The sequence below is a fragment of the Dendropsophus ebraccatus genome, chromosome 1 (assembly GCF_027789765.1).
Source record: "Dendropsophus ebraccatus isolate aDenEbr1 chromosome 1, aDenEbr1.pat, whole genome shotgun sequence".
Taxonomy (NCBI): domain Eukaryota; kingdom Metazoa; phylum Chordata; class Amphibia; order Anura; family Hylidae; genus Dendropsophus; species Dendropsophus ebraccatus.
Window position 1 is genome coordinate 195,401,393 of NC_091454.1, and position 15,387 is coordinate 195,416,779.

At 42.3% G+C, this 15,387-nt stretch overlaps 1 protein-coding gene across 1 annotated transcript in view; it reads left to right on the top strand.

Moving 5' to 3' along the window:
• The window catches only part of PROM2 (prominin 2), a 50,362-nt gene extending 48,898 nt beyond the window's left edge, over positions 1-1,464 (top strand). Inside the window, exon 23 of the mRNA XM_069943279.1 lies at positions 551-1,464. Within this exon, the coding sequence (XP_069799380.1) occupies positions 551-563 (13 nt within the window). The 3' untranslated portion in view covers positions 564-1,464. The remainder of the gene's footprint in view (positions 1-550) is intronic.
• Positions 1,465-15,387: the final 13,923 nt, after the last annotated feature.

Consider the following 15,387-nt stretch of genomic DNA (forward strand, 5'->3'; position numbering starts at 1 on the left):
CGGGCAACTGAGCCAGTTTCCCTTTACACCATGTTTGATAAATCTCCCCCGTTGTGTTTTTCAGTGGAATCGGTACTGGGAATCTGTAATCACAATCTGTTCTTATTCTGGTGATCTAGGCTCCTAAGAATAAATGTGTGTATTCTGTACTGTCTTTAGGCTATGTTCACACAGTGTATTTTTCCTGATATTCTGCAGAAATTTAGAGGGTACCCTTGGATTTTTGCAGTGTATTTTTTACACTTTTTTTTACTGCTGTAGATAAGATTAATCCACTCCTACATGTCCAACATGGACCCCTGAGGAAGCTGCTTGCATTAAGAAACCCGTCAATTAATCAGGAAGATTAAAATGTACAGGCCATATACTCTGCAGTTCACAGTGTGAACAGTAGTGCATATTCTCATTGAAAACAAAGGACGCTCTTTTTCTTATGTGAACATAGCCTTAAAGATACATGTGATTCCATACTATTCCTGCTCATATATTCCCGGTGTCCCACACTAACACTGTCACTCTGTTTTTCTGTTACTTTGGGTTTCTTATGCAGAACACCTCTCTAGCCCGCCATCTTTGCCTCCTAATTTCTCTGCTCTACCTGTAGAGGTCCAAGAGGTCCTGAAGAGGAGAATCTATTCCCATTAACTCCAATCGCAGAGATTGGGAATCGCTGATTCTGATTTCCAAGAGGAAAGGTTTTAAGGTGGAATCACCAAACACCACCTTGGATGAAGTCCATAGAACTAAGGAATTTGTTTACAAGAGATAGACTCCATACATACTAGATACTTAAAAGGAACAATAATAAGTGGAATAATATGTTAAAATTACATAAAATCTATTGGGGATCGGTTCCCTTTAAATATGAATGACTGTCCATCTTTATAAGTATTTACTGCTGCCAGGTGCAAGATCAAGTTAAATTTGCCTTGACTTCTGAGGTATAGTGGGGAAAATCTGCACATATACCAATGAATGACTGCATACAGACATCAATGGTCATGTGACCCAAAATCATGATTAAGGTGTATTATGCATTATTTAAAAGAAGAAGCACATAGCAGGGTGTTCCACTGCCCTGATGATCAGCTGCAACATAAGGAAACTTGTCTGCAAGTGTTCATCTATCCTACAGCACCCCCGCAGGTGAAACCAAAAATTACACATTTGTTATTGAAATCAATGGATTGTCTATGCATGAATAAGTCGGGTTCTTCAAAGGAAGAGATGTTATTTGTAGCTGCTCTGGGTCCTGAACAGGAGAAACCCCTTAAAGGAACTAATTGACATACATGGTCACTTTTTAAGGTAAAGTACAATTTTATTAAGATATGTCATCCAGGTTTTACGTATAAAGACTACTCCACCAGAACCAAACCTAACAGAGCCGGAATCCTGCTAATAAACCAGTCCATGATTTATAAAGACAATTTATGGTGAAGGTGTAATGGAGCTTGCTATGGTTTACTTGGAGGCGTATGGTTCTTCTTTTTATTCCAAAGATTATCTATACATCTGTTCACATTTATGAACAGCCTACCTCAACCTTTACTAAAGACTATGTATCCATATTGTTGGATACAACTGCATAATGCAAACAGGACGGAGCTTCAGTCTTCCACAGGAAATAAATACACTAAAATTCTTGAAGCCTGGACGCTACAGTGCCATCTATGGATGCCTAAGGGAACAAGATGAGGACCGCTTGTCTCTACATAACACCAGTGCGACTAAGAATGCCAATAACTTGGTACAATACTAATGTGAGAGCAACCTCAACAAGCATTACGCCTCATGCACACGATTGCATTACAGATCTGTGTTGTACATATCCATTATACAGTACCCATATGCAGCAGCTCAAGAGGAGTACAATGGCGGCAGTAGAATTTAAGTGGTCACGCTGGCTAGGGTATTTCCACCTGACCTGCCACACAACCTGGGCCTGTGCAGTGAAGTAAGAGGAGCACTTGGAATAATGGTGCTAATAATTCCCCCAAGAGGACACTCCCTGTGTATGTTTCCTGGTGGGTGTAGGTTGGGCTACCATTGAAGTTAATTTGCACATAACAAATCAGAGACGGGTAACATGCAACATGGTAAGTCACAGCAAATGAATAAAACTTTCACACAAAAATGAAGGGTACAGTCTTCAGCAAGATTCAGGCAGAAAGCTATAGGTTGTGCAAGGTCAGGCCAGAGCTGTGAGGTCCTTGCACAACTTCTCCTCACATGGTACAATTGTCTTCTTGCTCCTCACCTTCCTGTACTCAATCTTAGACTGACCTATACACAGATTATGATTTCTTCCTGGCTTGTTTCGGACTAGGCTCCACTTTCCTTCCAGAAGGTTCCAACAGTTTTAGAGTAAGTAAACCTTTCACAGTCAAAGAACTGTCTGGCTAAAGATTAAGGGCATATACACACAACGTAAAACAATGGCCGTTGTCTGACACGGCCGTTGTTTTGAGTGTCAAACAACGACTGCTGTTTAATATGTTCCTCCGGACGATAATGCTTTATCGGCCATAGGCAGTGGTGTAGCTACCATAGAGGCAGGGTTGGCAGCTGCTATGGGGCCCGTGGATGCACAGGGAAGATAAGAGCCTCCTGTATCCTTCTGCTTAACCCCTTATGTACTGCAGTGTGTAAGTGACCCAATGTTTACTTACATGCTGCAGCACAAAAAAGGGTTAACAAGCAGAAGACAATTAGATATTTGCTTTACTGCACTGATAACCCCTGACCTCTGTTCTCAGCCTATTTTTTCTGGCCGCTGTTCACAAACAACAGCCATCGAAAATGGACATTTTTGTGTTATTATTATTTTGTGTACATAAACACCTATATAAAACTGTAGTGGCCCATGTGGGACTCTACACATAGGTTGCTGTGTACCCATAAAGTACCCCTATGCCTCCAATTTTAGTGTGACCACCACAAATATTCATATTTACTATATAGGAGTATTGTTTAGACCTCATCTAGCAGTTTTATTAGGTCAGATTATGTATGTGGCGGTATGCCGGCATTATATGAGCACTCTATGGTAGTATTATTTATGCATTGTATGGCAATGCTGTGTATAGTGTATCACATGATTATTTAGACAACTCTATAATGGTATTATTTTGTCAGTGAATGTTTTTGGGAAACTATACTGTATATACACGGTATGTATGGTATGGTTATTTGCACAATGTTGACCATATACAATAGGGATGGGGAACCTTTGGGCCTCCAGCTGTAGCAAAACTACAATTCCCATCATGCCTGGACAGCCAAAGCTAAAGCTTTGGCTGTCCAGGCATGATGGGAAATGTAGTTTTACAACAGCTTGTGGGCCGAAGGTTCCCCATCCCCCTGATATAAAATATCAGGGGGCACACCAACAGAAGGCACAGGGAATTCATCAATAGAAAGTCAGTCCCCTTTAAGACACTGGAACAGTCTGGTAAATGTGAAGACCCTATGATATCTCAGCATTATTAATGATTACCATTAGTAGCATTAATCGTGACCCTTCATGTCAGCCGCTGTATATTTTTAGCTCCGGTTTCTTCGCTATATACAGTGATCTGATCGACTAATTGAGTTACAGTGAATTTCATGTTGCTATTTATTCTAGAATTAGGACAATTAGTGGATTATCATGAACTTTCACACAACCTCATAACCACATGGATTCTGCTTCATACTAATGAGAACAACAAGGACTCATTATCGCAGATACAGCAAACACTATTGACCTCGTCCAAAAATAATCTCCTATGTACAGTATCTCATAATACCATGTCAATCAGGTTTGTAGCCCAAAGGATGTTTAAAATGAACATATACTGTATGAAACGCTATAAATACTTTATATTAAACCTGGAAAATATACATAGAATAACCAACTGCAAATGTAGCTGAGCTGAACTTGTCAATATAATCTTTCTTCATCATGATAACCTAGGCGTTAGGGAATGTTCTCATAGTGGAAATTATTGTGGACTTTATGATAGAATCCAGGCAAAAAAGTCACATAAGCTCCTATTATCATCAATGGTTATCTATGCTGTAGTCTCTATGATACATATTTTTCCAAGGCAGACTTAAAAATCTGCATGTGGATGGCACATCTCCACATGGATTCTACCCAGAGTATTAAATCAGCAGTTTTGTATTAGCAAAGACTTCAGAAGAGAAGGATTTAGGTGTAGTGATTTCTGACAGCCTTAAAATAAGTCACCAGTGCAACAGGTGGTAGGGAAAGCTAATGGTATTTTGGGCTGTATAGCTAGAGGTATAACCAGTAGGAAGCGGGAGATTGTGATTACGATGTATAGAGGTTAGTTGGGTAAAGATCAGAAATTTCTCCTTTACTAAAAGAGTAGTACAAACTTCCAGCATATGTGGTTGTAATCCTAAGATAATAAGAAAGGAAATAATATAAGAGCAGACTGGATGGACCAGGTGGTCATTTTCTGCCGACAATATTCTATGATTCTTCTATTGCACATGGAAACTAGGATGGGTACCAGGATGCAGATAAGCCCCCATGTGTGGGACTGATCCAGCCTAGATTTCTGATGCGGGTTCAGTGTGGACTCATTATCTGCCATGTGAATATGTCCTTAGGGACAGTGCACATCGAGCAGTAGGCACTCCAACAGTATTAAGTACTGTACTGTATCCACCCATCCACAATGCTTTTAGAAGACAACATGTTGTACTACAATTTGCAATAAAACAATATTATTTTAAAGATTCCATGTAGATCTATAAAGGCCTTTGTATGAAATATCAGGCACAATGGGGGAGATTTATAAAACTGGTGTAAAGTAGGACTGGCTCAGTTGCCCCTAGCAACCAATCAGATTCCACCTTTCATTCTCCAAAGAATCTGTGAGGAACGAAAGGTGGAATCTGATTGGTTGCTAGGGGCAACTGAGCCAGTTCAACTTTATACCAGTTTGATAAATCTCCCCCAGTATGTACTACAATACAGATATGTAATATGATCATGTACTCGGGCTCTTACAGTTATTGAGAACCTGTCAGGTCCTTAGGACCTCACAAACCGGCCTCAAGACCTGAAAGGTCAGCAGAACAGTATTCTGTTTGCCTGAGTGCTCTGCGATCCGACAGAGTGGAGAAAATTACTTTAATTCACCTTGGCCATGGCTGTATTTTCAAGTCATGACAGGCAGTCAGTCACTAGGCCGAGCCACCAGCATCGCGACTCTAACCGCCTGTCATGACTGGAAAATACAGTCATGGCTACAGTGAATAAAAGTAATTTTTTCTCCTATGTCCTATTGCAGAGTGATCCAACACTATTCTCCTGCCCTGGGTGGTCACTGGGCTGGTTTGTGAGGCCCAAGCTGCCTGACGGGTCCTCTTTAAGTTATCTCAAGGTAAAATATCATCCCCTATCCGCAGGATAGGTGTTAACTTGCTGGTCAGTAGGGGTTCAACCACTGGGGCATTCACCTATCACAAGAATGGGGGTCAATGATGTGCACGCTTGCCCACTGCTCCATTTACTGTGTAAGTGACCTCCACACAAGCTCAACATATCCATAAATCCCATAGACAATGCATGGCACACTGTTGTACTCCTTTCTCAGGAGTGGTGGAGGTCCCAATGGTCGGATCCCCATCTATAAGCTAGGTAACATGTATCCTGTAGATAGGGCATAACAATTAACCTTATACATAGTATTGTTTTAATGTCCGACATGTTATGTTAATAAATTTCCTAATATATCTGTATAGGGGTTGGAGATGTTTTGTACAGCTCTAAATCTCCTGTAGACATACAGCTAAATGAGAAAATTCTTGCGGTGGAGTCCAATCAGGGTATCGCAATAAAAATAAAAAATAAATCCTGGCTATGTTTTTATTGTGTGGCTCTATGTTATTGGCTTTTCCTATCCTCAACCTATATGCCGAGAATGAAATATCATAGTAATAGAGCGTGTATCCTATATAATAAAAAATAATGTAGCTGCGAGCCCCAATTAACACTGCTCAATGTAATGATGTCTGCGGTTCACGCTCCAGCGCAGACGGAAAACATGAAATAATCTATGTAAACTCCACATACATGTTAGCCCAAAGCTTGTTAAGGCAACGAGTAGGCAGATCTGATGTCTTCCCCTGTTCAGTACATGTAACACATTGTAAACTGGTACAGTACAAAGGACAGAAGGGAAGCAAGCAGATGCTTTTGCCATGGGTTTAAATCCCATAGAAATTAATAGTCTGTTTATTATTATTATTATTATTATTATTATTATTTTATTTCATTTTGTTTTACAAAATAGGTGTCGAATGCATAAAGGATGATACATACATTTTTATTGAAACCATAGTACAAAACAGAGCAAAAGTGATATGCCCCCGTCCGTGGCACACAGTTGGCTATTTAGTTTCTATTTCTATTTCTACATTTCTACATTTCTATTATGGCAAAATCATCACTGATCTCAGGGAAACCAGCTACAGAAGACACTGTCGGCTGCTGGTTAAAGCACACAGTGAAACCCTAGGTGCACTGCCCCCTGGAAAATATAAATATGCAAAAGAGTCTGCGAAGCCTCAATTAGGAGTCTCAAATCACGGGACTAGCCAGATAATCTTTCAGGGAAGGGTTAGTCGGATATTGAATGAAAGGGCCACTTAAATTGAATGTACCACTAGGTACATCACCTTGTGTTTTTTACATGAACAGACTGGCGCAGGAATGCCAGTCTATTCCAAAGCACCGTCCCAGCATGAAGCACTGGGGGTGGGCCCACCGGCCCCCAGTGTGAGGAATCATTGGAGTTGCGCCACAGAGGGAAGGGGAAATTGTCACACTGGGGGCTGGCGGGCCTGCTCTCAGTGCTCCGGAGGGGTCCTGTGTATAGACCGGCGCCGTGCCCAGGAAACGGACAGCGGTTCAAAAAAAGTTCAGCGCCACCAGCGGTCTATTTATGTAAAAAACACAAACTGATGTACCTAGTGGCACATTCACTTTAAGTGGCCCTTTCAGTCAATATCCGATTAAATTATGGATCCAAGGACATGATAAGGGGAATACCAGAGCCAGTTTCGGGGTGTTGACCCTCATCAGTGTGGAGCAGGATTCTGGCTAGGCGGGAGCAATGCCTAGTAGACCACTACAGCAAACCGATCACTGATCTCAGGGAGATGAGTTAAAGATAGCACTGTTGGCTGCTGGTTAAAGCGCTCAATACAGTGAAAACCTAGGTGCATTGCTTCCTGGAAAATACAAATATGCAAAAGAGTACGCAGAGCCTCAATTAAGAGTCTCAAATCACAGGACTAGCCAGATATCCCTCCAGGGAAGGGCCCAGTGAAGGGGTGGCTCCTGTAATGAGACCACCAAAACCACCATATTAAAGTGAACGTACCACTAGGTACACCCCATTGTTTTTTTTACATGAATAGACTCACAATTTTTGGAACCGCCACAGGTTACTAGTCTTTTCCCAAGCACCAGCCCCTCATCAGTGTAGAGCAGGATTCTGGCTAGTGGGAGCAATGCCTAGTCTAGATCACTACAGCAAACCAATCACTGATCTCAGGGAGACCAGCTAAAGAAGACACTGTCGGCTGCTAGGTAAAGGACTCAACACAGTTTCTATTTCAATTGGGAATGACAAAGGGACTGCACAAACACAGAGCTATAAGAAAAAATGGTCCAGAATTGTCACTTTTATTGAAATTACTAATATATACTAGAATAGACAGCTCAGGAGCAGCCACAGGTTCTCTTTAAGAAGGACTACTTTTTCATTTACTAAAATAGTGTTATCTGGGGGGGTCCTATAGTTTGAAGATGTATATATAAATATATTCCTTTGGCTTGTCTCAATAATATATCGGATTATTGTTAAAATAAATACAGACTATATTACAGGCATATGCATGGAGCACCATAGCAAAAAATAAAGAGGGCCAACATGATAATGCCAACCAATAAGAGTTTTTTTAAGAAACCTGTAATGGCTCCAGTGCCTATGCATAAGATACCAGTTACCTCTCTGATTAAACTGGCAAAAGATCTTTTGCCCCATAATAAAAATAAAGCAAACTTTAAGTTTTATACATTTCCTTTATTTTTCTGGTGCCAAATTACTCTGAACTGGCGGATATCGCGCCAGGAAGCTGCTCATACGACTTGGACTCCATCCCCGGCTCTGAGTAGAAGAAGACGCTTTGAAGCTGCCGCTAGGTACCTAAGCTGACTCTTCGAGATAATGTATTCATTGTTCTAGGTTACAGTGTGCATATGCCTGTAAATAAAGCCAGGTTTAGTTGGACAGACATGTGTGACATATTGCTTCTATTTCAAGTTGTTGTTGATAAGTGTGAATGAGTGTTAACCCTTTAAGCGATCTGCAATATTTTGTTCTCTACATAGTCACTGCCACTCTCCGTAGCCTTGCCGGGAAATCAAAAGCACACGGTTTATGTAAATGACTGTAAAGTGGCATGAAATATCACTATGGAGAACAGACGGTTCCTGTAATTATGAGCTTTTACATTAATAGGCCCCAAAATCCAAATTAATAGCCCATTAATAAGTTCATGCATGTCCGGAGATGGGAGATTGGATTCATTCGCAGCCTGACTCATTAGCTCGCTAGGGGCAGATTTATTCGTTTTGGATGTAGCTGTCTCCACCAGTACTTTCATCTATGACATATCAGGCTGTAGATGAAGAATCCCAGATCTGTGCGGTCTCAGTAGAGCTGACTTAGTAGTCGGTAGTTAAAGGAACAGTATGGCAGTATGGCTGTGAGATGTATCTATTATACTGTGCAAGAAGAGAAGAATGACAAAGTTGTCAATTTTAGATATGCCTCCCAACCACTATAAATATACCCGCTCAAGAGTCCTCCTAATGAGTAGAAGGGAATGAGCCACTGTCAAAAATAGTAGTGGTTTAGGAACAAAGTATCGGGAATGTAGAGATGCAGCCCTTCCATGCCCAATCCTTGCGGTCAGGAGAGAATGGGGAGGCACTTGCACAGTTCAGATGACTTTTATTTAATGTGTGTGGCCAACTTAAAGGGATTATTTAGGGATCATAACCTTTCCTTGCACTGCTTAAACTATAAAGTTTAAGATGGGGGTGGGTACACATTTGCAATCAAGTGATGCATATTGGTAGTGCAACGTATGGTAGCGTGGTTTACCCACATGCAATAATGATCCCAATAGAGTACCCAACCTCCCACATAGATGGAACCAAGGTAGAAGTGGAGCACCCTTGAACAAGGAAAGTTAACACCTTTTCTGCCGCCAGATAACTCCTTGAAAGCATTACTGTTAGAGATGAGTGAACCTGGAGCATGCTCGAGTTCATCCAAACCCAATCGTTCAGCATTTGATTAGCTGGGGCTGCTGAAGTTGGATAAAGCTCTAAGGCTATGTGGAAAACATGGATACAGCCAATGACTATATCCATGTTTTTTAGACAACCTTAGAGCTTTATCCAACTTCAGCAGCCCCCGCTAATCAAATGCTGAACGATCGGGTTCGGATGGACTCGAGCATACTCGAGGTTTGCTCATCTCTAACTACTGTCTTTTAGGGAAAAAAAAACTTTTGACATGTCACACGAACAAGTTTTGATAGTGTTAAGCGGACCTGTCAAACTGTTCAGGTTCAGCAACGTTCTCCAAACCCGAACCTTCAGCATTTGATTCCCTGCAGCTGCAGAAGATGGATGTTGCTTCCGAGCCCGAACAGTTTGACAGGGACGCTCGATACTAGTCTGAATACATCAAATGCGGGTTAGGAGAACATTGCTGAAACCAAACAGTTTGACAGGTCCACTTAACACTAGTTCAAACCTCTCACAACCTCTAGAATGACTCTAGAATGAGAAGCACATGGCTGAGCACTTCTCTTAAGGCCCTATTCCACGGAACGATTATCGTTCGTATTTGGCCGATATCGGCCGCTACGGACGATAATTGTCCCGTGGAATAGAGTGCAACGATCAGCCGACATCGTTCATGTCGGCTGATCGTTGCAGTCGCTTGTTTTTCAACATGTTGAAAAACAAGCGACTGATATAGCAGCGATCTGCTGCCGTCGCTCCATTGAATAGGAGCGTCGTCAGCAGACGCTGCTATATCCTATGGGCTGCCCGGACGATCAGCGATCCCCCGGGCAGCCCCCCCGCAGCTCCCCGCCGCCCCCTCCCGCACTCACCCGCTCGCTGCAGCCGCATTGAATAGCGGTGGCAGCGAGCGGGGAACGAGGAGCAAACGAGCGCTGAGAGCGCTCGTTTGCTCCTCTAAACGACCGGTGTAATAGGCCCATTACCAACTTGAGCTGTTCCCATTTGGGTGCAGGAGTCAGGCTCCATCTAGTGACTGGTGAAGGACTAAGCACCCAAAATCAAACCTTCTGAGATGTCTGCATGACATGGCAAAAGGATTTTAAAGTGACTGTAACACTTAAATGGTCTAATTAGCTATCCCTTTAAGTAGTTAGTAAATGCACACTGACCTTACAACTTGTAACCTTCCCGGTCTAGCTTATCCATGAAAACAAAAGTGGCCATTAACCAGTGCCTCCGACCTCCAACCAGTGATGCTCAAACCTATTAGCATGAACAGTTGTTCTAGTCCCTGAGAAACCCCTATTTCTATTCCTTTTCTGGTTGGACTTTCTAATCCATCTGGCTGTTCCATACAATATAAACATCAGACATTGGAAACATGAAAACCAGGAATGGGTCCAAGACATACAAAAAAAGGTCTAAATTTTATTCTAGTATATCTGTCCACAGTAAAAAAAAAAAAAAAAAAAACTAAACTTGAGATTGGCAACCCTGATGGAGTTTGTATAGTCCCTTCCAGGCTGCATGCACTGGTATACGGGCGCCGCGCCAGTGTGCATGAGCCCTACGTCAGCTAAAATTCACAGGTCTCGGATGTAGTCTGTCATATCTGTATCCAGCAAATACAAGAATAGAAATTTTGAATGCTCCAAGTTTCTTTGAGCCACACAAAGGAAGTCTAAGACGGGCTTAATACGAGACCGAAAGCAGGCAACGTAATTCTTTTGAGGATATAAAATCTCCAGCCCGTAGCAATCTAAATGTGTCTTCATCCTTTTTTATGTTAATAAATTGCAGGATGCATCTGAAAAATTAATGTTTCTGGTCCCAGTGAAAAACATCTGACGTAAGTCTGGAGAAGACAAGGAGCTCACAGGCTGTACAGATACTTCCCAAATAATTCTAGTAAACTAGATCACCTTATTAAAGATGGAGAAGCTAAAAGTACAGCAAGGTCTATGGCTCCTTTCTACAAAAGAAAGGTAAAACTATCTTCTACCGTATGCATTGGCACAGGGTACAAACTTCCATTGTCCATTGAGAACCATGCCTATGTTCTTCATGGACGCCCATTGATTTCATAGGGCACTATATAACGCTTTGTTTCCAGGCTCTCACAGATACGTTTATTGCGGGGATGTGGAGGCAGATGGGATGAATTGATCTTCCTTGTGAGAAGCTGATTTGGGGGCAGGATGTTTCTGAAAGAGGGCAATTAGTTTACAGGCACACATGGCCAATGTAAGGGTCTGTATAAGAAAGAAAGCATGACATGATAGTCATAAAATGTACAATGTACAATTAGGGCAGGTTAACTGTACCACAGGGCCTGAGCTGTTCACCAAGCTTGCCCCCCCCCCACTGTAAATATAGTGCAGACAGTACAGAACCTGTTGTGACATCATAGTTGCATGTTAAGGTCCTTCAGTATGTTCTCTAATGTTACTGCATTGTCTCTTGGCGCTAACAAATCATTGCAAATCATGGCAGAACTGTAGCCAGGAGACAATACACCACTGAAAGTATAAGTCTGTTTGGGCGGCCATGGGCCCCCCAGAAGCTCAGGGCCACAGGCTACTGCCCAAAACAGACCTATAATAATCCGCAACTGTGTACAATCATGCCCTGGTATTCTGTATAGCCAAGAGCAAAACTGTTTGCTAAGGTTGTATTTCCAGCACTATAAAGGTCCCCATACACTTTATACTTTTATCGGACTTTAGTTTCGGCCACCAGTTTAAGGTGTATGGGTCTCTCCCGAAAGTCCACTTATAGATGATGTTGGTGGAGATAGGTATCAGGCATGAGGAAAGATCACTGCCCATCCCCTTTGTGCTCAGAAAGATAAGCCCAAACTGTAGATTTGGCTAACTAAAGACATGGCCCCAACAAGAGAGGAGTTGATACAAACAACAAAAAGGATTTTAATAGTCCTTTCTTATAGAGTGTCAGCAGTCAATAAAATTTGGAGTTTAGGAAAACATACAGGTAGACCAAGGACAATATCACAGAGTCAAGATAGAAAACTCAAAGCAATATGCCTTGAAAATAGATAATGTAGAACACAACAAATGAAAAACAAACGAGAAGAAACAGAAGGGACAAACATGTAAGAAATTGATTCAATGAAATGGAATTTACCTGTAGAAGCGTAAAATGAAAACCAGCACTAAGACCTAAGCAGAAGAAATCAATGGAAGTGATCAAGTGTGGAGGTTTGGATGAAGGTGATATTCAGAGTTCAATCAAAAATCTATATTGGCCAAGAACATGGTGAACATGAAGACTTGGCGGCAAACAATAGCATAGCCATAGGCTTATATATACAGCCTTGAATCTTAAAGGAGTTGGCCACTTTATAGTAAAGTAGTTCAGTGTACAGTATTAGTAAGTGGACTCACTGTATATACTGATATCAGCTCTCTTGTCCTGCTCTGTGGTGTACCTCCTGTGTCCTGCTCTGTGGTGAGTCTGTCCATAAGATGCCCTATATGGAGGAGCATGTGACCATGCCCCACCCCCAGTGTCCTCCATAGACATATACAGGCTCAGTGGTGGACATAGCGGGGTGAGGCATGGTCATATGCTCCTCCATGTAGGCCATCTTATGGACAGACTCACCACAGAGCAGGACAGGACAGCCTGGAGAAGGGGAGTCTGATATTAGCTCTATGAGGTAAACAGGAAGCTGTTGTCAGTATATACAGTGAGTACACTTACTAATACTGTACACTGAACTATTTTACTATAAAGTAGCCAACCCCTTTAGGGGAGTTTAGCTTACATAAAACAACACAGGACTGTTCTTCTGTAACCAAAATACACAGATATAACATTTGTCTTTTTAATTAAAGTTATTACCAACTTTTACAAAGTAGAAGTATGGCACTGCTAGTCTCTGACGTCTTTCTTTCATCCCGAGAGCCGGTAGATTTACATATCTCTCATCTGGAGGATGTATGTGCACAGCATGGTGCTATGGAGGAAGAATGATACAGATAGCACTAGGCTCCACAGGACAGCATTGCCCTCTGCAGAAACCGTTTATGGGTGAGTGGGGGTTGTTAATGCAGAAAGACGTGGGAATTGCTGTAATTAAGGCCGGTGTTGGAGGGAAGAAGCAATCATTTCATTAAGAAGCCCCAGAGACCCAGACGTTTCTGGTTAGATAATTACTCCCTATAAGATAGGACATGATATGTTAGACTAGTACGCCAGTGCCAGCAGATGCGGGGGCATCACTATTCTCTACAGCAGGGATGAGGAACCTTCGGCCCTCCAGCTGTTGCAAAACTACAATTCCCACCATGCTTCAGATTACTAATATACTGGCTCCAGGTGGCCTTCAAGTAGATTTCTTTGCACTACCTAGGATTGGTGTTGGGAGGAACCATGGTATGGAGTCTTCAAACGGCCAAGATGTCGGTCCTTGTTAGGCAATGGGATGCTTCCTTCTGTGCTGGTCCGCCTCGCATCTTCTGGTACTGTGCTGTACAAGGTAAATTGTACAATGGGGCTATGCATTGCTTCTTGAATGAGGTTCATTCTCCTTCTTTATATTATTGTTTATGGTTTTGACTCCTAAACTGACACTCAGTCTTGTTCCTTGATATCACTTCTGTTTTGCCAAGTTTTGTTCATCTCGTACCTTTTGGCCACTTTTCCCCCTCCATTTACTTCAATGGAACTGAGTTTGAAACCCCACCCAGGGGGAAAAGTGGCCATGTTTTGTAGCGCTGGATAACCCCTTTAAGGAGATGAAGGAGTATTCTCAAGTGAATAAGTTATCCCCTTGATTTTGACAGTCTTACCACTGAAATCTCCACCACTCCATTCATTCTCTATGGGGCCTGCAAACATTGCTAAGTTTAGTGCTCAGTAATAAAAGGCAGCAGTGATTACCACTGAGCCACCAACCTGTTGAGTCTGTGTCCCCCAACAGGAGAGATCTAGATGTAGTTTGACAGTCATCATAGACATCCCACTTCTTTAGCCGAACACTTGAGAATACTCAGGTTGTGCTCATCTCTAATGTCCAGTACTTGGCGCTGGAGGCCAACATGGCCACCACCACCTGTACACTCAGTGATAAGGTGGTCCATTGGTCACGATTGTTATCCATCACTAGCGTGATTATCCAAGGGCAAACAATTGATTAGAAATGGGAACTTCCAACAGTCTTGGTCATGAGAATCTGAAGTGGAACTGTCCAAACTCAACAAACCCTTTACTATATGTCTATCTCTATAAAACCATGTTAAACCTAGATGTGTTGGATATATCCTATACAGGAACACACTGTTCATAGGTCAGTTTCACACATACATACTATGACCTAATTTGATCCTTATTAGTGATGAACGAGTACTAAAATGCTCGGGTGCTAGTTACTCGAGATGAATTTCTCCTGATATTCGAGTGCTCGTTTAGAGTAACGAACCCCATTGAAGTCAATGGGAGACTCGAGCATTTTTGCAATGGACCTAAGTTCGGTAGGGGGAAGGTCGTGTGAAAACCTGTCAACCTCAGAAAATGATGGAAACACCACGGAAATGGACAGGAAACAGTAGGGGCAGCATGTATACATGCCTCTGAGGCTGCCTAATGGCACCATTATGCCTAATTCTGTGCAACAGCCTGGTTAAAACAGAGGTAGGCATATGGACCACCCAAAAACTCAGCCTGACACAGCATGGCAGTGAGAACACAGGGAACCATTAAAACAGAGGTAGCATAGCATGATCCAGCCAAAAATTTCAGCCTGACACAGCATGGCGGTGAGGACAGAGTGAACAAGGTAGAAGCGGTAGCCAGTCAGCCTTCCAAATATTATACCAGACCTATCATGGCAGTGAACATACATAGAACCATTAAAAGTAAGTGAGGAAGCAAGTGAGCCTCCCAAAAATCAGGCCAGACAAAGCATGGCATTGGGCACACATAGAACTCCCAAGAGCATCAGTAGCAACATGGAGGCCAGGCAGAAGCAACAGTAACCAAAATGGAGGCCAGGCAGGAGCAACAGTAACCAA